This window comes from Cygnus olor, chromosome 3 (genome assembly GCF_009769625.2).
Source record: "Cygnus olor isolate bCygOlo1 chromosome 3, bCygOlo1.pri.v2, whole genome shotgun sequence".
Classification (NCBI taxonomy): domain Eukaryota; kingdom Metazoa; phylum Chordata; class Aves; order Anseriformes; family Anatidae; genus Cygnus; species Cygnus olor.
Window position 1 is genome coordinate 81,151,164 of NC_049171.1, and position 23,249 is coordinate 81,174,412.

Genomic DNA, 23,249 nt, shown 5'->3' on the forward strand with positions numbered 1-23,249 from the left:
TTAATCTTATGTGTATTAGGAAGAGAAAACAAGGAAAATAATTATTTCTTTTTTAAATTTTTGTTTCAATCTCTTTACATCAGATTAAAAGAATTTAATCAACTCAGTTCTTTGTAGTCTATTCTTATTCCCATCTTTAACAGTGTGTTGAACTCGAAATCTGTTTAAAAATTTTGTATACTGATCTCTTCAGCTCCAATTGCTTGTTGTTGTATTTCAAATTACCTTTGCTTCAGCAATAGTATTTAAATAATGAAATGACTCCGAATTAATCTTGCATTCCAGCTGCAGAAATATTAGACTGGAGATGGGCAGTGTGAACTGGCCACGCAAGCACAGTTCACACAAGCAGTGTGAATTGGCCATATTCTGCTTTCAATCTCAATTTATTGACTATAGTGTTTACAAATTCTGAAAGTCTTTCAAGTCCTACTGTAAATCTCAAGTTTCTGGAGGATAAAATATAGAGAACAGCATTGCATTCATATGATTGATAGTCCTGAATGGCATAGTCTGTAGAACTTTAGTGGATTAATTCTTTGAACTCAAGTATGTTTTCTCCGTCCTGGTTTTATTCGAGGAACATATTGTCAAACTTAAAAATGACTCTGAACATTGGAAATTAAAAACATAAAGCAAATTAGACTCATGATAAATAATATTGTAGTTAGAAACTTTCTTAAATTATATTATAATACCGTTCATATATTTTTGCAAATATCTGTGGGCATTACAAATTAAATTAGCCACAGTTGTGTCTGTAAACTTAGATTTTCATGAGGAAAATATTACTTGTAGTTCTTTTTCATTTAAAATAAGCCTTTACATTCTCTTCTAATTACTCCGCTGTAAAAAAATAAATAAATAAAAAAAAGACCTGATGTTACCAGAAAAAGTGAAGCTGAGAAGGAAAAAAGCAGGGTGGGGTAGGGTAGGTGGGAAGGGAAGAAACACCTCTGAAAAATGAGAGTTACATTTATTACTGCAGGAAAAAACTTCCAGAAATATTCTTTTCTATAATAATTTCGTTCATCCATAGTTTAAGCAAGTATGCCTTTTTTGCTAATCATGTAGTATAAATTAGAGAATGTTATTTTACTGACTATAACAGTTGAATTACCATACCTCAGTGCTGTTTTATAGTACAACAAAAATGTTTAGTAGTTTGTGCAGGATACTTTTAGGAGGTGTTTCATAAACATGAAAGAAATTAATCCACAGTTGCAGGTGAAAGTCAAAATATTTGAATTTTTTTTTTTTCGAGAGTCAATAACTTTTTAAACAAAGTGTTCACAAAAATATAATTTATTGGCTTTCAGCAAGTCCTGTTTGCAGTGTCTTCTGAAATGTTATTGTTTGAATAATACTAGAAACTTGCTAAAACAGTAGTGGCACACTTCATTGAATCATAGAGTATCTTGAGATGGAAGAGACCCACAAGGATCATCAAGTACCACTCCTGGCTCCACACAGGTCCATCTACAAATTAAACCATATGCCTGAGAGTTTTGTCATTCTTCATTCTGGAACATTTCATCTTTCCTGTAGAATTCCAATTGCTTATTTTTATTTTATTTTATTTTATTTTTTTTATTTCATTTTTTAATTCACGGTTTAGACAGAAAATTCTGAATTCTCTGCAAAATTCTGGGTAGGAATGAATTATTATGAAAATCAAAGACTCTTTCAATTGGCAGCTGTGGCCTAACAACTACTGACTACACAGTTGCTGGCATAAAAATAAATGCTGAATATTAAATGATTACAAAATGAGCCTTTAAAAGAAGAAATTGATGTGTGAGTAGGTGTGTATTCTGGAAGGCAGGTTCCAAAATGGAAGACAGTTTTATAGTCCCAGCTTGCTCTTGTATTCTGTCCTGTATTTTTCTGTATTTCATTTCTTTCCACTTTCACTCCGTGTAGCTGGCTTCATTATTATTGTCTCTCAGAAATGTTTAAGTAGAAGATGCTTGAAAAATTTTTACAACTCTTTGCTTTCTGTCCAAGAAATAGAAAGAGGAACAGCAGTTCTTTTTTTTTTTTTTTTTTTTTTTTGAGGGGGTGGGTATGGAGTGGAGGGGCAAAATAATTTTGTTTAGATAGACATTTTGCAAGAGGACTAAAACAAAAAACAATTCCCTGATCCCCCATTAACTGACTTGTTTGAGGCAACCTTTCTCCTGTGTGGCAAAACAGGTGCTAGCAGAAAAATCAGCATGGCCAAAACAAGGGCAAGCTAACACAAGTGTGATTTTTCTTGATCACACTGTTCCTCTCATCTTTCATACAACAAGCAGCCAAGTCTATATGTATGATATCAAATCTATGGCTTGTGGCACAGAATAATTTGGACAAAATTATTACTGAAATTTCAGGTTTTTGTCCATTTTTGTGACTTTATTGGTTGGGTAGCTATGCCCGCTGTTGATTAAGCGTCTTGGCAAATCCAAAATGTTGGGAAGACAACAGTTTTCCGCCATTTCCCTATGTGATGGGTAGCAGACATTCAGCATTCATGTTTGGAAAAATTGGCCTGATGTTATCAAATATCTTGGTCCTTCCTTGTGCTTTTGGAAAAAGCAGTGGTAGTAATGGTTGTTCAAAGATAAATCTTCAAGTCTTACTGTCAAGACTGTACCTGTGACAAAGACCCTGACATGTATTCCTTCTTAATAAAAATTCATGTCATTCAGTCATCCAGAGAGGTTATGGAATGGGCCTCCTGGCATTTAAACTGTCATTGTAATTTGTTGAAATTCAAAGTATACTTTGTGTCCATCAAGATGCTCTCTTCTCAGTAAGAATAAAAGCCGTAAATTCCTGGCAGTTTCTTGTAAGTGCTCTTTTATTTTTTATTTATTTATTTTTAACTGGCTTGATTTTTCACAACTTTTTTTTTTTTTTTTTCCCCTTGACCAAGTAAATCAAAGATCAACAAATTATGCTAATGGATAAAAGTTAAGGAAGGACAATCAGTAAATTGGGTCATCAGCATAGCTATTCATTGAAATTGATCTCCAGCACTGAAATGAAGCTGCCACAGAAGTAGTATAGTATGATTGTTTCCAATTTATTCTGTAATGATTCTGATACTCCAGTCAAGCAGAAGGTCAGTCTACTATGAAAAAGAAAGGGTATGAAAGCTGTATATAAGAAGTTAGATTAGGAGTCTTATATGAAAGAATAATACTGCTTACAGAGTTGTCACGTATAGATTTAGAAACAGGTCTTAATGGATGCTGCTTGAACAGCATGATGTGCATAATGTTGCTTGCAGTGTTCTGTCATAGAAATGTGGACTTAAGACCTTGACAGTGTCTTGGCAGCCAATCTCTGCTTCTGACCAGTGTCAGTCAGCTGCATCTCAGGTTAAGGAATTCATAAATCTTCTGCAGAAGCTGAAAGGTTGCTTGTAGTTAACAAGATTATTTATTCTTTTAGTAGAGGTTAAACTGACTGTAGATAAACAGAAACTGTAAAGAAAATATTGTGGGGTAAAAAAAAAAAAAAGTGTCTTGTGATAAAAGTATTTTTTATTACTTTAATTTGTTTGAGAAAAAAAAAAAACGCATTTCTCAAGAGGAACATTTACTTGGGCATGATTTCCAAATTTTCTGAACCCCCAAATTCTCTTGAGTTAGCCTGGATGACTTTGATCAGTTGTGTGGCCTGGTAGAGAAAGAGTTCTGATAGTATTTAAACAGTAGGGGCCAAGCAGTCTGGAGACTGGTGTTCTTAACTGTGCTTGATATATCATTTATATTTTCATACAAAGCAGGGACAATACTTCAGAATCTCCCTTGGCATACCTCCTGTATAGAAAAGCATGTATTTTAGAGGGGAAAATGAGGGGATAAGGAGAGATTTAACAATACGTAAGGGTGTAGAGGGTAGTGTGAAGTTCATCAGAGCTGCTGTTCTTTAGAAGCATTCTGCTTTCAGCCGAAGGAAAAAGGATTCAAGCTTTTACAGTATATTTTATACCAAAGTGGTGACTTGCTACAAAGAAAGCATTTTCTATCATCTGTTAATTGAAGACTTCTAATAGAAAAAGTCAAGAACATCTAGAATCACTTCTCCAGATTCTATGTAAAATTTGTCCCAAGGACTTATATTCTGACTAAAACTCAATATATTTGGAGGTAATCAAAACTAAGGAGAACACATTCATAAAGCTATCTTCCTGAACTAATCTCTGAAACAGCATTTTATCAAGAAATAATCTTCTCTGTAACGGGGCAAATACAGATTGTCCAGAGATTGACTTTTTTTTTTTTTCTTAATCTTTCATTTTTATTTATTTTGCAAAAGGTCTCATTTTATTCTAACATGCCAGTATATCATTTCTTTTTATCTTTCAGTCTGCACAAGGTGGTGGTCATCGAACACTACTCTATGGGCATGCAATCCTGCTGCGCCATTCCTACAGTGGCATGGTATGTAACAGGAGCTGGAGCAGCAACCATTTTTTACTGTGTGAAAATTGTTTGAAAGTACCTTGGCCGTTGTTATTTTCTGGTATCAGGAGAATTATTTACAAAAATTTCCATGAACCAACGGTAAAATGTCTCTTTGATATGAAGAGTAGATGCCTGGAAATATGAAATGAAGCTACTCATTTCTGCGTAAAGTGGTGAAACTAAGTCTGGCTCCATAGTGATGAGTTCTCTGGTTGTCAGTCTATGCTGAATTGGTAATTTCCCATTGCTTTTCCCTTGGATATTGCATATTGCATAAGCTGTGACTGAATCTGCAGCTGGCATCTGGCTTGCAACTTGAACATATGTTGGAAACTGAATGGGAAAGGAAATTCCTTCATGCACATGTTTTGGACAGAAGCATTACACTTCAGTTGTCAGAAGAATATCAGTTTGAAACTGCTGAACTGTGGGTGAGGCTTTATGGAGCTAACTTTGATGCAACCAGCTCCCTTATTTCCATTCTTGCTATTCTCATTTGAGTGGAAATAAACCTGCATAAAGTCTGAGAACTTTAGATCATATATCTTAGTCAAGACTCCTTGAGTGCCATACAGTTTAGCAGGCATTTATGTTCTTCGTATTAACTAATGGGTATAATTTAAGAATCACTGTTATGTTATCAGGTTGATTGCTTTTTATATTCTAGTGGATTAGAGTATGAGTGGAAAAAGTTATGCGTGCTTTTTTTCTTTTAGTATCTATGCTGCCTGTCTACATCTAGATCTTCAATGGATAAGCTGGCATTTGATGTAGGATTGCAAGAGGATACAACAGGTAAAAACTAGTGTAAGACAATGTAATGAAAAATACTTTCAGTTTAAAAATCAGAACAGGGAACTATAAAAACATATAAATCGTATAAAATTTAAAACTATTTTAAGGGCTAAAGAAGCAGAAGCTAATATTCCCATCTTTTACACTTTCAATATCTTATTTTCACATTTTCTAATAGTTCTCATTCCAAAGGAATTGTCATTCCGAGGTTGTCATTCCAGTAGGAACCTTCTGCTGAAAAAAATTTAAACTTGTATTATTTTAAATAAAGATTCTATTAATGTTTTAGAACTGCTGACAATTTGGATTATTTTTTATATTTTTAAGAGTGATACAGGTTTTTATGATGTCATCAGTTTGGTCAAATTGCTTAATTAGAAACAAGAAGTTTACTTGTTTTTTAAAGCATTGCTACAGCCAAGACTGACAACACTAATAGCAAAAATTGAGTGGTTGCAAGATAAATTATTTTTTTTCTAAAAAGCATGCTTTCCCTGCAAGAAGCATATCTGAAAACAAGTTTATTAATAGAACAAAATTTTTGACTTTAGTATTTCAAAATATTCTAGGGGATTACAGACAATAAATGTCACTAGGAGTGCAAGAACATAATTCAGTTTGGATTTATGAGATATTTAGAACAGTATTAATAAGTAAATAATGTTTTCTTTTTCCAGGTCTTTGTCCTAGTAGTCACTGCACCAAGCCTGTCGGAATATAAGAAGCGTTCGGACTGTGCACTTAGTCACATGGTCTAAAATTTTGGGTAGACCTGTGTGGTGCCAGGAGTTGGACTCAATGATCCTTATGGGTCCCTTCCAACTCAGGATATTCTTTGGTTCTACGATTCTAATTCTGAGAGGAAAATTTTTCAATTTCTTTCCCAGAACCTGGAACAACAGTGACAGGGAACTTCTTTAGCAAGAGCAGCCTGGACCAGGTTGCCTAGAAAACACAGTCTCCTCTTTGCTCAACTCTGGAATTTCTGTTCCAGAGGTCTTGCTGACTTCTGCATGGGTGTACTATTTCCTTCTGAGTTTCTGGCAGGATAGTGATGCAAGGTTGATACTACTTACAGAAAACACATGGACACTAGTTTTACCCATCTGAAAAAAGGGGCAAAAGTTTATGACTGAGATAACTTTAAAAGTAATGGCAATACTCTTAGACACTTTCTTTCTAATTTCTTTATCTCTTATTATTTAATAATGATACAGGTGAGGCATGCTGGTGGACCATACATCCTGCTTCCAAGCAGCGATCAGAAGGAGAAAAAGTGCGTGTTGGAGATGATCTTATTTTAGTCAGCGTCTCTTCAGAAAGATACCTGGTAAGTTCTGCAAGAATGTCTGAACAGTGTCTTCTCTACAGAAAAACAGTTAATAAAGGTATTATACTAAAGCCTGGATTGTGTTTCCAGCTCCAGAAAAAGTATAGATTAAGGTGTTTAAACTGGTGTTTAATACTATTTTGCAAAACAAGGCTTTGAAGATCTGCAAAGTGTGACACTGACATGTGACTGATCTAATTTATGTTCATTTAAATAATGGAATAGAAGTTAAATTACTAATGAAGAAAAGAAAAAGTAGAAGAGTCTGTCCAAATTGCATAACTGAGATGTTTATAGTCTTAGTGTTCTGAGGCTAGCAGTACTATGCTAAATGAATTAAAACTACATACCAAAGTTTTCGAATATTTAATTCAAGAATATAGTATTTTATGGTCATTAAAAGGTCCATTTTTTCCTTAGGATTATGAATAGTATAGTATATACTGTTACTGACCCATCATAATTAATTATATTTAAATGTAATTAGACTACTTAAATTATTACTTGAATTAATAATTAAATATAGCTAAAGTATTAAAAAACTTTATGGGGCAGCTGCTTTTTATCACTGGTTTAAATAACTACTTCTTACTCATCAAAGCATCTACCAATTGTTGTCTAATGAAACTCTTCAGCACTTTAAAATGATTTCTTTTTGGTGTATTCTTGGGGTTGCAAATGTGTGAACTATTCTATCTGAAAACAAACAAACAAACAAACAAAACCACAACAAAATAAGATAAAAATAGGAAGAATGCCAGTCTGCTGGAAGTTTCTGTAAAAATCAGACCAAGTGATTCAGCAAATGTAGCTACAACAGAAAAAAAAATCTTTTAAGATAAAGTGTTTTTAACTTTGTCAAGAGAACTGTTTCAGCTCTGCCTATAGCAATAAAGTTTATTCTATAGTCTTCTCTTAATTTTTATGTTGTGAAATTGTTTTCTCTTTTTGATAAAATTAAAAATGTTTTCCCTTCTTTGGAAAGACATAGAAAATGAGGATTTAATTTAATATGATTATAGCTCAGAAGCACTGTAACTCATTTAGTGAGCCATTTTTGTAAGTGGAAATTGTGAGAACTTTCAGATCATCTTTATATTTTAAAATAGTTTTTAATAACTACTTTTATGAGAATTGCAATTAGAATTACTGGAAAAGTAACTTTCTGTGGACAAAATTAATGAGAAAGTTAATGAAAGTAAATTTTTTATTTAAAGAGATTAAATTTCTTTGAAATTTATTGAATTGCTGAATTCAGTTGCTGGAGTTTAATTTTGCTCTAAATAATTTCTCTATGTAGGTATATGCCTGAACTGATATTCTCTACCCTCTAATTAGTAAATCAGCTCAGCCTTATTATCTTATTAATTAGAGTCTGTGTCTCAGCTGTTAATTCTCAAGGCTGTCATATGTACATTTATACATGGAGACACGATGCTGACTGCAGAGACTGATTTCCTTCAACACAGTAAATTTTAATGACTCCCATGGTGTTAATGTGTATAGTGCATCTTCTATGCAAAATACCAACACACTCAAATTATATTTTCTCTGTAGATAGAAACTAGACAAATCTATGTTCTTGATATTTTAATCTCTGTATTACAGTCTTAAAATGGTTTAGAGCGAGATTTTAATGAATAGTTATTAAGCCTATTTCAATTATTTAGTTCTGATTTGATAGTAAGAAGGAGGAAGGACTGAGCAAAATTAATTTTGCTCTTACAGGCACTCACCCCTGCATTTTTATAAATGGATGTGTTTCCAGGCTATATTAAGTGCTGATGAAATACACAGCTTCACAATCATCAAAATATTTGTGTTTTACTACCTACTCAGTAATTACATTAGCACTGTAAATAAAGCAATGATACTTACATGAAAATTCAAAAAGTTGATAAAGACTGAAATACCCAGTTACCAGTGAGTGAATACTTTTCATGAAAACTGTCTCTTCATCTTAAACTATTAAAATTAATCCATTAGTTTTTTTACAGAATACCTTCAGAGGATGTACCTTAGATCTACAGTTCTCAACTGTAATAATTGTGAGCTGAGATACTGTTTCAATGGCTTGTCATGATAGCCTTGTAGTCCTTTTATTTTTCCTTTTTTTCTTTCCTTTTTTTTTTTTTTTTTAATTTTTTATTTTCTTTCCTGTGACATTGGATAGCTCCAATGTAGCTCCAATGCTGTTTCCTAAAAATCATGCTTCACCATTATTACTTTATTGGAACACACACACAAAAACAACCAAACATAAAACTTAGTATTTTGGGCATGTAGTTCAGAAAAATATAACCCATTCCAATAAAGTCACACTTAATCTGTATCAAATTGTAAAGAAAACTGACTCCCTGGCACAACATATATACACCAAGATTCTCTTTTCTACAATGTCCACTTGAAATGCCATAAAAATGTGTGGAAACAACAACAACAAAGTCTTTTACAACATAATCACAGTATTTTTATTCAGAGTGCAGTGCCATGGTATAGCCCTTGTTTTCTGTAACATTTAAAGGAATATAGCAACTGATACCTTTCACAATAGTGGCTGTGGGGAGATAAGTTATTTTTATGAATCGACCTTGACAGTGAGACCAAGTAGGCTCTACTGAATCCAATTAAGAAGCATTTTTTCTAAGTTTGAGGAGTTGCTCAGATAAAACCCTTGACAGACAGTGAAGTTTGGCAGGATGCTGAGGGTTACATTTATATACATTTTGTGCTTACAGTTAAAAACTTAGGAAAAGGTAGGTTTTATATCAAACCTCGTGTATCACAGTGCTACTAGGAATAGGATTGTAATGTCACGTTTTTATATTCCAATATTTCTCTCTGTTTTCAAGCAACTTCAACTGCTACCTTCAAATTAAAACAAAGAGGTTAATAATCTTGGTGCAAGGATGTGCACGTGAAAATAACAGATGAATAGATTTAATTAACAGGGCATGAAAATAGTATTTTTCAAAATGTAGTCAGAACTTAATTTAATTTGTATAATACAGGGGGAGCAGCAGAACTATATCAGCTTCTTAGCCTAATCTTCTAGTTGTCTGATTGTAGCTGAATTACTTTTTTTTTCTTTTATTGACTTTGCAACTTCATGGTCTTGGTGTGGTCAGCAGCTTAGTGTTTAGACTTAATCTTGCTGGCAACGACCACTTAAGTATTGAGAAAACGTCAGGACTTTCCTTCAGTTTCCCTTCCCACCAAAAAAAGCCTTTGAGACAACTGAGTTTATTTATTTATTATTTTTGTTCTGAAGAGTTGTCCTTTTATTCCAGTGAACAACTGTGAAACTAATAGGAAGACTAGTGTTAAGATAGTAAACTAAAAGTCTGTAGATGCGGATGTTGACTGTTTGTTAACTCACAATAATGTTCCTGGGCAAGTCGCTCCGTTACTCTCATTCTCATTATCCCTGCTTATACAATGGGACTTTAGGTGCTCATTTTACTGTGTAACATTTCTGAGGAAAGGCACTTACGTAAGTGCTTGTGGCATTATGTAATATGTGAGCTGTGCTGTTGCCAGATCTTTCGGAGAGGAAAACTTGGCTCTGCTCAGCCTTCTTAGAGTGAAGCAGAGAGATGTTCTGCTATAAATACTGCCACCATTTAAGTTAAAGACAGAGTTGCTCTGTTTCTTTTATTTCCAGCAGCTTTTCCTGTCTCAGACATTTAGCGTGTACTGCTGCACTGAGGTTTTCCTATGCCTACTGTTAATTACATACCACGATAGCTTTCAAAATTGCCGATTTAAAATAGTTTAGAAATTCAATTAATTATAATTTCTGTCAAATTCATAAAGCCTCTGGATGACAGTACTTTTATGCTTTTAAACATCATTCATGAAAAATTCCTTAGACATGAAAATGAAGTACAAAATGCGTAATGAAGATCAAAATGAAAATTGGTAGCAATGAGGTCAGTGTTATTCAAGCTGAGAACTCAGGAGAGGAGAAAAAAATTAAACTTTAAATTTACAATGCAGAGGTTTCAGTATGAGGCAACTATTTCTGCACTGTACTATGTATGTAGTTGCTGTCCTGACTCACGCTGATCTGCAGCTGCATTATGCAAGCTTACGTTATAATGAAAAAGACTTGAGACTTACCTCTCTTTAACTTATATGAACTTTTTTTTTCTTTAATTTATTATTTTTTAACACTGGAAACTAATACTCTTATTTCCTTTGAAGTGGAAGCTTTTCCTCAAATATCTTTGTCGTGGTTAACTGATGACGAAGTTCTCATTCAAAATTGTACCTTCTAAATTAGAACAAATGACTTGAAAGGTGGTGCTGATGTCTGTCATCTGTCCTGGGCAGGTAGACAGCTTCCTGAGTGTTGGAAAAGCACTCCCTCCACATACTCTTGTAGCAACACATTTTTTTTCAGCTCTTAGTTTTAATTCTTTTATTTATTACCAGAGACTTGGGATAGCTCCTTCTCACAAGGAAATACCTGAACAATTTGTTGGTGCAATGGGATTAGGGAACACAGCAGTGTGTAGTTTCTGCCCCCCGCACCTCCAGTCATTTCTTTATTTCCCTAAGAGAATGAAACTCATTAGTTGGACTTTACTTTGTTATGTGTGAGTGCACAATTACATCGTTTATTTCTAGTTATAAAATAGATTTTTTCAAATAATTTGAATCTGCATAAACAAACCTGAAATTAGTGGAATAAAGTTACTGCTCTGTTAAATTGATTGTAATGCAGTTCACACTGAGTCTTTATACAATTTGAGATGTTATTAAGGAGGCTGGTAGATCTTCCCTATTATTAAGGTTGTCAGGCAGTTCTGCCTTACAAAATGCTACTTCCAAGTACTTATAATCAAGTGCTTATAATGTCAAAATTCACTTAGTAGAAAGAGTAGCATCAATTTCTTCTTTCTGTATCAATCTGAGATTTTTTTTTGTTCATCCAGAAGAGGTCAGAAGTCACTAAGCCTGAAGACTTGGAAGAAAAAATAATCACCTCATTAAAAAAATTCATCAAATTTTCATGAAAATGTTGAGTAGCAGATTAGAAAGGGTGGTCTTGATATCACAGATGCGCTTTTTGATGACTGAAGAAGAAAAAAAAAAAAAGACAACCACCTCCCCACCCCACTTAATGAAGAAACATTCTGAAGTGCTGCAGTTGATTCTTTCAGTAGCTAAAAGTCTGATGACTTTGCCTATTCTGCATAATCCAGATCTCTTGCAGCTGCTGTGTGTTAAGGAACAGTTTAAACACCATCCACAGCAAATAATTAAATACACCCCAGCACTAGTGAAACTAGCTTGTAATGGGTGGTCAAGGCAGGGATGAAGTCAGGCACTGTACTGACAGCTGAGAACACGATGTTTCATGTGCTGCCAGGGATCTGCTGCCATTTAAGAAGCATGGAGGAGGAAGCTATGAGAATGTAGGAGGAGCAAAAGCCAGGTGATATAGCAGGGGCAAGAGCCTGGAACTGAAGTGATTAGGAGGGAAAGTGGTCAGGACTTGGTGACTGGCTGAAGAGATGTGCAGCTGAAGGAAGGCAAGCAGAAAGGGACTAACGTGGCACCTGGGACAAAGAAGCTGGTGAAAAGAGAGGACTGGGCACCTGTTGGTTAAAACTGTATTAGAAATCTGGGGCAGAAAACCGGCGCCATTTCGTCAGGGAGAATTGTCAGAAGAACCAGAGGAGTGGGACTGGGAATGAAGAGCAACATGAGAGATCTGCAGAGAAGCACTGGGGTGGTTGGGGAGAGTCCAGTGGCTGGACAAAGATCCGGATGGGAACATCTGGGGCTGAGAGGTGAGAGAGGAATTGAGAGACAGGAGTTGTATTGAGTTTCTGATGCTGGCTGATGTAAGAAGCAGAAGGCTGAGCATGAAAAAAGCCAAAAGGTCAGGCTGAGGCTTTGTAAGTCTGAGGAAAACTTTTTGAAGCAGAAGGAAATATTAATTATGGTTGGTGAAGTAGGCTGTACCTGCATTGTCTAAGTGAGATATATGGGATTGGGACAAAAAATTGTAGAGGAAAAGAGTGGGAGAGACCTGGAACAATTAAGCTAGATATCTGCCTTCAGAGATGATTTAGGAAACCCACTGGTTTACAGTATTACAGCATAGCTGCCACCCATGGTAATGCAGGCAACCCACTCCTGCTGGTGATTTTCTTTGAGTTTAGGTGGCATGAACCTTAGAAGTACTTTTAAGGGTCTGTTCTCTACATTTCATTCATGTGGGTGTCAGTGTAATGCCACCTACTGTAACTGTTTTTTTTTCTTTTCTTTTTTTTTTGAAGTAGTAAAATTATGTACAAAGTATACCATAAAAATAATATCCTTCAACTTTCAGAAAATTGTAGGTGCTAGAAAATGCAAAAAATACAACGCATATTAGCGTTAGATTTCATGTTATGAAATGTCTTAAATATACACCCCCACTAACTTTCTATGGAATGCTGTTTCAGTGCTGATGATAGAAGTTCAAAGGCTGTGTCAGGGCTGAGTAGCAGAGAGGCTGTCGAACAAAGTAACTTTGAAGATGAAACGTCAAGATGGTAATTTCAGGTGGAGGGTGGGCATTATGATCCTTAGTTAAACATTTTCCTGGATCAGAATTCTCTATCACACTTTGCTGTGGAATTTGCTGAGCAGATCATCTTTTATATCAGGCTTGCTTTCAAGTGGTCACTGAATCTTTTTTCCATACCATCTGGTTACCTCAGCTGGGGCTCTGGGGTCTCCTCCTTCTTCTTGAGGTTGAAGTCCTGGAGTTTGTCAGTCTTGACATCTGCAACTCGGGTGAATGGAGGCTGTGCCTTAAACATTAAGACTACATATAATGCAGCTTACAATGGGAATAAACTGTTTTTGTGACCTCTACTTGGGGCATCCTAGGTTAATGAAAACTTCTTAGTGTGTGTGTCTACACACACTATGTGTGTGTCTACTCCTCACTGGAAAATGACAGTATCATGCTACTCCTTTGGGGTTTTGAGAAAATGATTTCGTTAATATTTGTTGCATTTTGTGAAATGCTGTAATTGATGGTAGCAAGAGAAATGCCTACGAGGAAATTAATAATCCTCTTTTCAAAGCTTTGAAGAATTGACTATACTAAACAAAGCATGAGGCTGCAGACTGAACATTGAGGAGAAAACAAAACATTCAGCAGCTGTTCATGAAGTGAGACCCTTTATCCTGTATATACAATGAGGCAGCACTTGTGGGGAAAAAAAATCACACACGATCATGTCATTGAAGACTGTAATACGATGCATACACCAGAAGCCATTCAGTTTTGATAGGCTACTTTGATATTTCCTAACTTTTGATGCTTGCTTCTGCAAAATTCATGTTTTGTTAATTAAAACACTTGTGTCTAATCATAATAAATGATAATAATTTGGAAGCATAGTAGCTGATGTGCTTCAGACTTTTAATGGTGATAGCTCAGAAGGAGAAGTAATATAAAGAGGGGGAATGCAGACTACTCTCATCTATCCTCTGTGAGATTCTTATGCTTTCCTGCCACGCATCTGGAATTGCCCGCTGTCAGCTATGTGATAGCGGATTGGATGATACGTGGTAGCTGATTTGTAATGGAAATTTCTGTGTATCTGTGTGCTTTAGCTGCTCCTCTCCCTCTTTTGATGATACCTTTATGTTGAGTGGAGAGGCTGGAAAGGGTTGATATAGTGCTGGCAATTTTTTCTATATCAAAGGAAAAGTTCTCTCTGCTTGCAGATTTGTCAGCTAACTGTTTAAAACACTCCAGAGAAATGCAAAGAAAACAGGATTTTTTTAGAGCTTTAAATCCATCTTAAATTTCCTGTGGTCTGCCTCCTTTGACTCAAAATTTAGATAACCATTTCTTTTCTGCAGTGTAATTTCACCTATATTTGTTCAAACTTTTAAAAAGTATTCATAAACGTTTCAATAAATATGTCTTGTCTCTGTTAGACATAAACACAAAAAACTAATGGCATGAATATTTTACACAGATGCTGTTTAATTGCTTGTAGTTCTTTCCAATAACACACTTTCATGTGACTGAATGATGTAATTTATTTTGACAGCATTGGTATAATACTCAGAGTTACTTATGTAATATTTTTCCATCACTGACTCAGGTAATAAATTTTAATAGAAAAGATACCTAATAAGTAGGAAGATAACGTGCTTTAGGTTCTAGAGAGTGCATCATTTTAACCTTTTGGTTTCTGCTGAAGCTTGCTAATCCTTCTTTATTTTTGTTTGAAGCAACACGTTTTTCCTTTTCTAATAAAAAGAGGGTATATTTTTTTTCTTTTCCCTTCTTGTTTTTTCGTTTGTTTTGTTACAGATACAGCTATGTACTTTTTTACTTCTTTCCCAAGATATAAATATCACTGGTGTGGATGTCTTTCTGTTTTGCTTTGCCTGATCTCAGGCTGACTAAAGAAAAATAGAGATACCTATGAAGTGCTCCCCCTCACTCTGCCTGGATTACTGTTTGTGTACCTACTATGGGAATGTTGTCTGTTCAAGACCCGGAGCATCTCAGAGGTTCTTGGGCCATTGAGGATAGGTGCATAAATGGCATGACACTGACTCTCTGTCCCGATCATTGAAGTCACTTTAAGCCAGAGAGAAAGAGAGAACAAGGGCTGTCAGAGCCTCTGAGTACAGAAAAGAAATAGACTGAATTGGATCATATCTGTGACTGCATGCGTGCGGCCTCCATCTCTGCACCAGCTGTTACTAACTCTTTTGAAGCAGTGTGGTTTTTGCTGCTGTTGTGTGCAGTAGTTAGGCATTCTGGGAAGTACTCTGCCCTGTGCTTAGTTCTCAGATTGTGCCAGAAAAACAGCTTTCTTTATTATTACTTTTGTTATTATCTCATTTAGAAGAGGCTGATAATGAAGTCAGAGACATCATAATGTAAAGTACAGATAGAAATCAATACTGCTAGGTGAGATGTCAGTATTGACACACAATAGTTAAGAGGAAGCCTGAAGCAAAAGCTTTGCTGTCTGTTTTTCTCTTCTCACATGTTCATGTTTTGCAGAGCAGAAACACTAGGTGCTCTCTCTCTCTATAGACCCATATATATATATATATATTTATATATATAACTATATATTCTTTCTGGGGTGAAGTATATGTATACATTGAAACACTGTCTCTTTCCAAAATACAATCTGCATCTTTATCTGTGGCATCTGTGCATGCCTTTGGTGTGGAGACTGATTGTGAAATGTAGAATGCATCATCTAATTATCTGCAGCTATTGTAAATGCAGCTATGCTGCTACAATCACTGCTGAAGGGTTCTTGTGGAAATAACCTTCTGATTCCTTAGTTCTTTAGTGAGCTTGAATACTCAGTGTTCTTGAGGACTTGAGAACAGAGATGTGACTGTGTTACTTTTCTGCAGAGTAATATAGAGTTTGTAGCATGATGGTCAGTTCTGTTGGAAAACCTATGGTACTTTGGGAGATTTTAGTCTTGGAGTTTATCCTTGAAAACTGCATCTAGACTGTAGTGTTTACTTGTATTCATAAAATACTGTAACTTAATTCTGAAACATGCTTAGAAAACACAATTAAATGCTATTTTAGGTGATTATTATTTTATCAGCAGGGTAGGCAAATCTAGCTTTTTGGTTAAGCTTGGACGCCAGAGCAAAAAGAATAATATTGCGGTGAGACAGGAGGCTGAAGAATCTCTCTATAACGAATTAAGACCTATCACAGGGTTAGAATAAATAGCAGGACGACCAAACCCCAGGTATTTCTGCATTGCAAATGTTCCTTCGTAACTGAAAGACATGTCCTACACAGTCTTCATGGATAATAGCAAGCTGCTGCTAGGTACAGAGGCTGCTCAATGTCAGTTTGAGTGTCATGTCCATGTCATGAATGTAGTGTTACAGAATTCATGTTTCATTTTGATGGTTTTATTCTGCTGAAAGTACAAAACCAAGCAGATAAGCTCCAAATAAATTAGTCAGGCAGCAGATTTCTTTAAAACACCATTGGGATTGTAATTGTAATCCCAGCACCGAAAATTTAGGCAATACCAGGATTAAGATTGCTTCTCTCCTCCCCTCTGGTCCCCTCCCTTCTCCTCTCCTCTCCCCTTTTGCCTAGTTGAATACTTGATTATCCATTGAGAAACTATATTCTCTGGGGTGTCAAAGTTTCATTTTATTGTTTGCTGCAAATGATATACAGAGAAATAATTTAGAACTTTATAGGTTATGGAATCTTTTCATGCCTTCATTTGTAAATTGGAGGATTCAGCTGGAAATATAGGGATGTGAGAGAAAGAAGAGGACTGCAGATATATAATCTCCACTCTAGTCATGTGTTGAATTAAGTCATTTATTCAAAACTTTTAATAGATATGATTCTCTCGTGGCTCAACTTGAGACATCTGGGTTATAATCAGAGTTGCAACTGGAGTCAAAAGAACTGATAAAACAATAGGTGTTCTGAAGAGAGATGTTAGCAATGAATTTTTGTTCCATGTTCTATCTATAAAATGGAACGCTAATTCAATTGATACCACTGTGCGTAAAAATAAGTTCATTAACATGTACAAAACACACAGTTCCAAGAACTGCTGTTGATGACATCTAAATGAAAGGGTGGTTATCCTCTTCCTCTTTTGCCTGCCCTGAACGATCTGTTCTCCACAAAAAGTAAATTCCCTGCTTGGTTTTTCTGGCTGAATTATTCTGTCCCTAATTGGAATCTGTGTAGTGATCTCAGTTAGAGGAAACCCAACAATAAAAATAAGGCCATGAGGGCAGGAATGGGCCTTGAGGTGTAGTGGGGTTTGTAATCTTACAGCCCGGTCTGCCATTGACTAAGTTATGTATTTGCCATAGTGTGAAAGTGGTTGTTTATTCACTGAATATCCTCTATGACATGTGCTGAATGACACTGGTGCTGTAGAAAAAAAATGACTTTTGTATGTCACTAACTGTTATGGGGGCTACCTAAATAAGCTGAAGCACTATTTCTTGTACCACAATGCAGCTAGAATACATGCGGCCAGGAAAACAGAAGGACTCTATACATGTTGCTGGGAATCTACCTCTTTCTAACATCCATTGCCATTTTTGTCGTCTGTGGTGTTAATGATTTTACCCCAAAGGTGTGAATGTTGTTCACAACATTCAGAAGTAGAGAGTAATACTACTATATAAGCCCAGTTACTATCCAGTAACTTTTTTGATATGTCTAAATATTACTGCACTTGCAAAGTTATAACCTGGTAGGATAAATGGTATACTACAAAGCAGCTGCTGATTTATAACATGTAGTTCTATAATTTTAAAATCCTATAATCTTTATTATATCTTGTTTTGTACTTATGGTATATCGATAGAACTAACTGTGGGACAAAGGTTTTTGCATGGATGTGATGTATAATATACCTTGAGATTAAAATTTCTGAAACAAAAATGTCATTGCACAAGCTGGAAAATGCACAAAAACAATGACAAAACAAAACAAGAATTCTGAGAAGAGAAAGCATCTGAGACACTCACCCATCTGAGATACTCACCAGAAAGAAGTGCCATTCTGGCAGTAACATAGTAAAACCAGAGCACCTGTTGCATTCATAGGCAGTAAATAAATCTTTCAGGTAAAGATATTTTATGGATTTACTTGTATCATGAAAACTTTGTGCAAGAAAAAAATATATTTTGGAAACTCCCACATGTGCCTTGCAAACTCAATGACTTGATTACTTGATTTCTGTGATCTGATGACATCTTTAGGAAGCCAGTGGCCAAGAAATAATTAGGTGATGAGTTACAACCGAAATATAGATCAATGTCACATCCAAGTATTCAAACACTGGAAAATCTCATGGTATAAAGAAGGAAGAACACAAGCATAAGATCCCTGCAGCATTTAATGATCAGTTCTTCAGAATGCTTGCAATTGTCTAAGACCCCAAAGATTTGACCATTCTGTGTCATCTCTATGTTTCTTTGAGGCAAATATGCTGTATTAGTATTCTAGTTTTATATCCACTGTCTGCTGAGGAGTACACAGGTCTGACTTTGTGATTGCTTTTACAAAAGGAACAATTTAGGTATGAAAGAACAAAGAGAAAAATTGATATTATTGTTGCATATTGCAATGAGATTTTTAATTAACCCCAAATAAAAGACTCTCTCTTTCCTGTTTTTAGCATCTCTCTTATGGCAATGGTAGCTTACATGTTGATGCAGCCTTCCAGCAAACACTCTGGAGTGTAGCACCAATCAGTTCAGGAAGTGAAGTTGCCCAAGGTAAGATTGACTCAACTTTAATTATTGAAAGATTGATGGTAAATGAAACAGCTGCCAAGTATGACTGAAGTATGGGAGTGGGATTGCCCTTATTTTTATTTGTTAGATTGAATATTTATAAACAAATATTCTGAAAACAGAGAGGGAGAATTATGCTGAAAGACATATTGATGGTTTCCTACATCGTTGTTTCTAAGTGCTGAATAGCTAACTCAAAGCTGATTTTACTAAAGTTATGTTAATATTTAAACCATTTAAAAATAGATGTCTTTTGATTCTGGTTTGAATTATTATTTCAGATTATTCAGACTTATGCAATCTTGGGTACAATTTCCTAAGATTGAATAAAAATATGCTGTTTGGTATGATAAAATTCTCGTGTGTTGAATAACTCCGATTATTTGTATATGACTGAAGGACTTTTTGTATCAGCATGTTACCTCTTGCAGAGCTACAAAGTCTAGCCAAATGATGAATCTTGAAGAAACTGAGGTCATGTTAAAAACAACAAAGAACCTGAGAAAACCCATTGGTTAAATTCCCCCATTTACCCCAAGGATTTGAGCTGAGCAGAGATTTCTGAGCGTTTACAGTTTAGGATTGCTGTGTCCAGGCTAGGTTTGTGCTCTTTGCTCTGTTTTCAGGCACAGTCTTTTTCAGGCACAGTCTCACTGGTGGCCTTCCAGATGGGAGGAGGTATAGAGAAAGAATACAGAAAGAGATCAGAATACAGAAAGTTTGGATCTGAAGTTGGGAGATAGTAGGTGGCCAATAAATTGGCATGATGTGTCTGAGAAAGTAAAGACAAGAACTCAATACGGGGACAGAGAGGAAAACAAAGGATGTGCACTGATGTAGTGCTTGGGAAAAGGAGAACCGGGAGTAACTAACAAAATGCTGAAAACTAGATGCTGAAGTGAAAAAACGTTGAGGGTCACATGGTATGGGAAAACAGTCCGTTTGCAAGGGTTGGAAAGAAGAATGTGTCTTGTGAAGGGAGTGTGACTATGACACTTAGTGTGTATGACCGTATTGTATACGCTTCAGTAAAACTAACCAAACTAGAGAAAATGACATCAAAATGGGGGAAGAAGAAAATAAAGAGGAAAATAAATTGTTACTATCTGGTTATTATCGTAAAGAAAAGATAAGCGTAAGAGATCAACAAGTGCTATAATACCTTCTCTTAATCAAAACTTCCCATTAAAAATAAGTGTTCAAGCTTTTACTCTTCTATGTATTTTCACAGAGAGGAAAACACATTTATCTTTGCAGGACTTGTGAACCACTTCAGTTAAGTGAAATTACTTTAAAGTGAAAGTAGTGGATAAATAGTCCATAAAATGAATTAGGATGTTGAGGGGAGGTAGATAAAAGAAAATGATTTTTTTAATGTACATTTCAGCAAAACTGGTTTACGCAGAAGTCAGTTAACTAAGGCAAAAAGAGCTTTAGAGTCAGATCAAGTAATTTTGCTAATTTTGTTCTGTGATATAAGTGAGGGGGACAAAACAAAAGAAAAACAAAATAGCTACTCAGGCAGAACATCTCAAAGTTGAAAAATGCAATGCTAAAGTTAGCCACATAAATACTAATCCGAAACTGATTTCAAAGATTTTAAAAAAATATATCCTAAAAAAGATTTCCTGAGTATATAGTAGCATCAAAATAAACCTGTGAAATGTATATAGTATGAATGTTGGGCATTCAACAGCATTTTCCTGAACAGATGTGTCTTACTGCATAGATTACTTACCTACAGCTTGTTAATATAGAAATAGTTTCCAAATATTATTCCAATAATATTTTAAAATGTTTTTGTTGCAATACTAAATCCAAGGAATTTGTATCTGTCCCTGTATGCTGGAGGGACAAGTGTTTGGCTTTAAATTTGCATGTGCAGTGGTGGTGGAGTCTGTAAAGGAGTTATTTCTTTGGATTCCAAATAAAAAATGTTTGTATGTTGGAAATCTTAAGTCAAGCAGAGTTTTGAGTTTTTTCTCACAGAACAGTTCAAAAGATACCAAAAAGAATTTTATAATTAATAAATAAACGCATCCATGTATTGTCAGTATATAAATTGGAATCCTTAGCTTAAATGAGTTGGTGAAATGGAAGAGAAGTGTCTCCCACTTTGTGTGTTATATTCTGGGAGGGAAGTGCTTTGTAGTTTCAGTTGGATCAGTCTTTTTCTGAGTTGCATGAACTCTGTGCAATCTCTTGTCGGTGGCTCTTTCTCCTGATCTGCTGTTTCCTACTTGCTGACTTGGAACTCTTCTCACTTGGCTCCCCAGGGCATGGGACATCTTCCCTTCCTCTGACCCTCTTTTAAAAGAAATTTAAACAGAAAAACAAAACAAAACAAAAACAAACAAAAACCCAACCTGATTCACTTTATTTTTCTGTCTTCATTCCAGGATATCTGATAGGAGGGGATGTTCTGAGGTTGTTGCATGGTCACATGGATGAATGCTTGACAGTCCCTTCAGGTGAACATGGAGAAGAACAAAGAAGGTAAGCTTCCAGTCTAGAATAGAATAAAAATAGGTATTACTGATTCAATATTGAATGTCACTGATAGTATAAATTTTGGAAGGATGTTCTTACAAGATGTATTGCTCATATGAAGGAATGTTTTTGAGATGAACTTTGGACATGAATGTCTTGGTTTTGTGATTAGTGATTTTTTTTGTACTAATTAAGTCTCTCCAGATGTAAAACAGTAGTATCTATTGGAAGTGGACTTGGTCCAGCAGCATGAAACAAAATGTACTCAGCTGTGTGTGTAGGTGCTGAACACTGAACATTTGAAATGAACATTTCACGTTTTTTTTTTTTTTCCTTGCTTCTTAGCTTAAAATCAAATTTAGGAGAACAAGTGCCTCTAACCTTTGTATCTGGTATGTTAATAATTGTGTTGTTCTGATGTATTAAACTGCATGTTAACCCTGTTATTGTGGTTATGATTTTATTATAAAAAACTATATTCACCTTTATTTCTCATCATTTATTACTTCTGTTATTATTAATCTTACTGTGTTTTTTGATATTTTATTATAATCTTTACTGACTTAAAACCACTGCGAATGAAATATATCTGAATCTATACTGTTTTTTTTTTCTGTACCACATATAACAACTCAGAACATGGTATGTTGAGATTATTGCTCAGTCCTTCAAGGCTACTAATCTGGGTATCGATTTCAAGTGTACTTGATATGATAGTCTAGAACTTAACTATTGACAGTTTTCTTGATTAAAGGAATCCTAGAATGGAAGTAGAGAAGTGAAGATGGCTCAGTATGTCTTTTCTCTCTCAGTTAACTAATTAACCCAATGGGTGAGAAGGCTGGTAATGAAAGTGGCAGGTCTGGGTGTAGTGATTGCATGGATGAATTGAATATAGAACAGAATGAAAGTGTGTTTATTTGCTCTAATAAAATATACCCTAAACTCCAGTAGGATATTGTCATATGATTTATCCCTACCTTCAGCTTGAGGGTTGCTAAATAATAATGTTGATTTGGCAGGGGGGTTGGAACTAGATGATATTTAATTTCACTTCCAACTCAAACCATTCTATGATTTTGTTTGTTTAATCCAGCATATTAACTAGCTGCAATTCCATAATAAAGAAAGTTCTGTTTATTTTAAGAACTATTGATTCATTTCCAATGAACTTTCTCAGTTCGCAAATAGAAATGTATTAAGTATTTTTCATGTTATGCCTTATAAAGATAAAAATCAGATTGGAAACTGACATAAAAAATTGTAAAATTCTTTTATGAATTTTTAAATATTAATGATAAAACTTCAGTGGTTTCACATATTATTTTTTTGACAGCTTCCAGGCTATTTTTTCCAGTTTTAGACAAAACTACTTTTTAAAAATAGAAGCTGTTCCAAAACTCTGAAGGTTCCTGTTTTAATTACTATGTAATAAATCCATTATAGCTTGGAATTTTTTGCTACTATTTCTATCCTCACCCCAGAAGTGACACTGGGAATAAGATAAATAAATAGGATTGTATAGTGTTTGCTCATATTTCAGTTCAAATCCTGCAAAAATCCCCTTTGGAGTTTGTAATTGCACTGTAATGGCAGATCTGTAGAATGATTAGGCAAAAATTAAAAATTTTATTCTTAATTAAAAGAATAATAAAAATTTAAGAACACAAAAAAATCTCTCTTTAGAATAAGAATAACATACAAAAAGCACAATAAAAGAGTGGTGAGTTAGTAGGTAGGAAAAAATCCACTTTTTCTTCTTGTGCAATCAGATGTTGCATCTTTGTGGTCCTGTTTTGTAGACTGCAGATCAGTGCCTTAAAACAGACTGTTCTTCTCTCTACACTGTCTGCCTTTTCCCCTAGCTC

General features: G+C 35.0%; 1 protein-coding gene across 1 annotated transcript in view; it reads left to right on the forward strand.

The window, feature by feature from the left end:
- The window catches only part of RYR2 (ryanodine receptor 2), a 416,366-nt gene that overhangs the window by 163,015 nt on the left and 230,102 nt on the right, over window positions 1–23,249 (forward strand). The window contains exons 6-10 of the mRNA XM_040551914.1: window positions 4,362–4,436; window positions 5,177–5,255; window positions 6,473–6,585; window positions 18,774–18,873; window positions 21,291–21,387. Of these exons, the coding sequence (XP_040407848.1) occupies window positions 4,362–4,436; window positions 5,177–5,255; window positions 6,473–6,585; window positions 18,774–18,873; window positions 21,291–21,387 (464 nt within the window). The remainder of the gene's footprint in view (window positions 1–4,361; window positions 4,437–5,176; window positions 5,256–6,472; window positions 6,586–18,773; window positions 18,874–21,290; window positions 21,388–23,249) is intronic.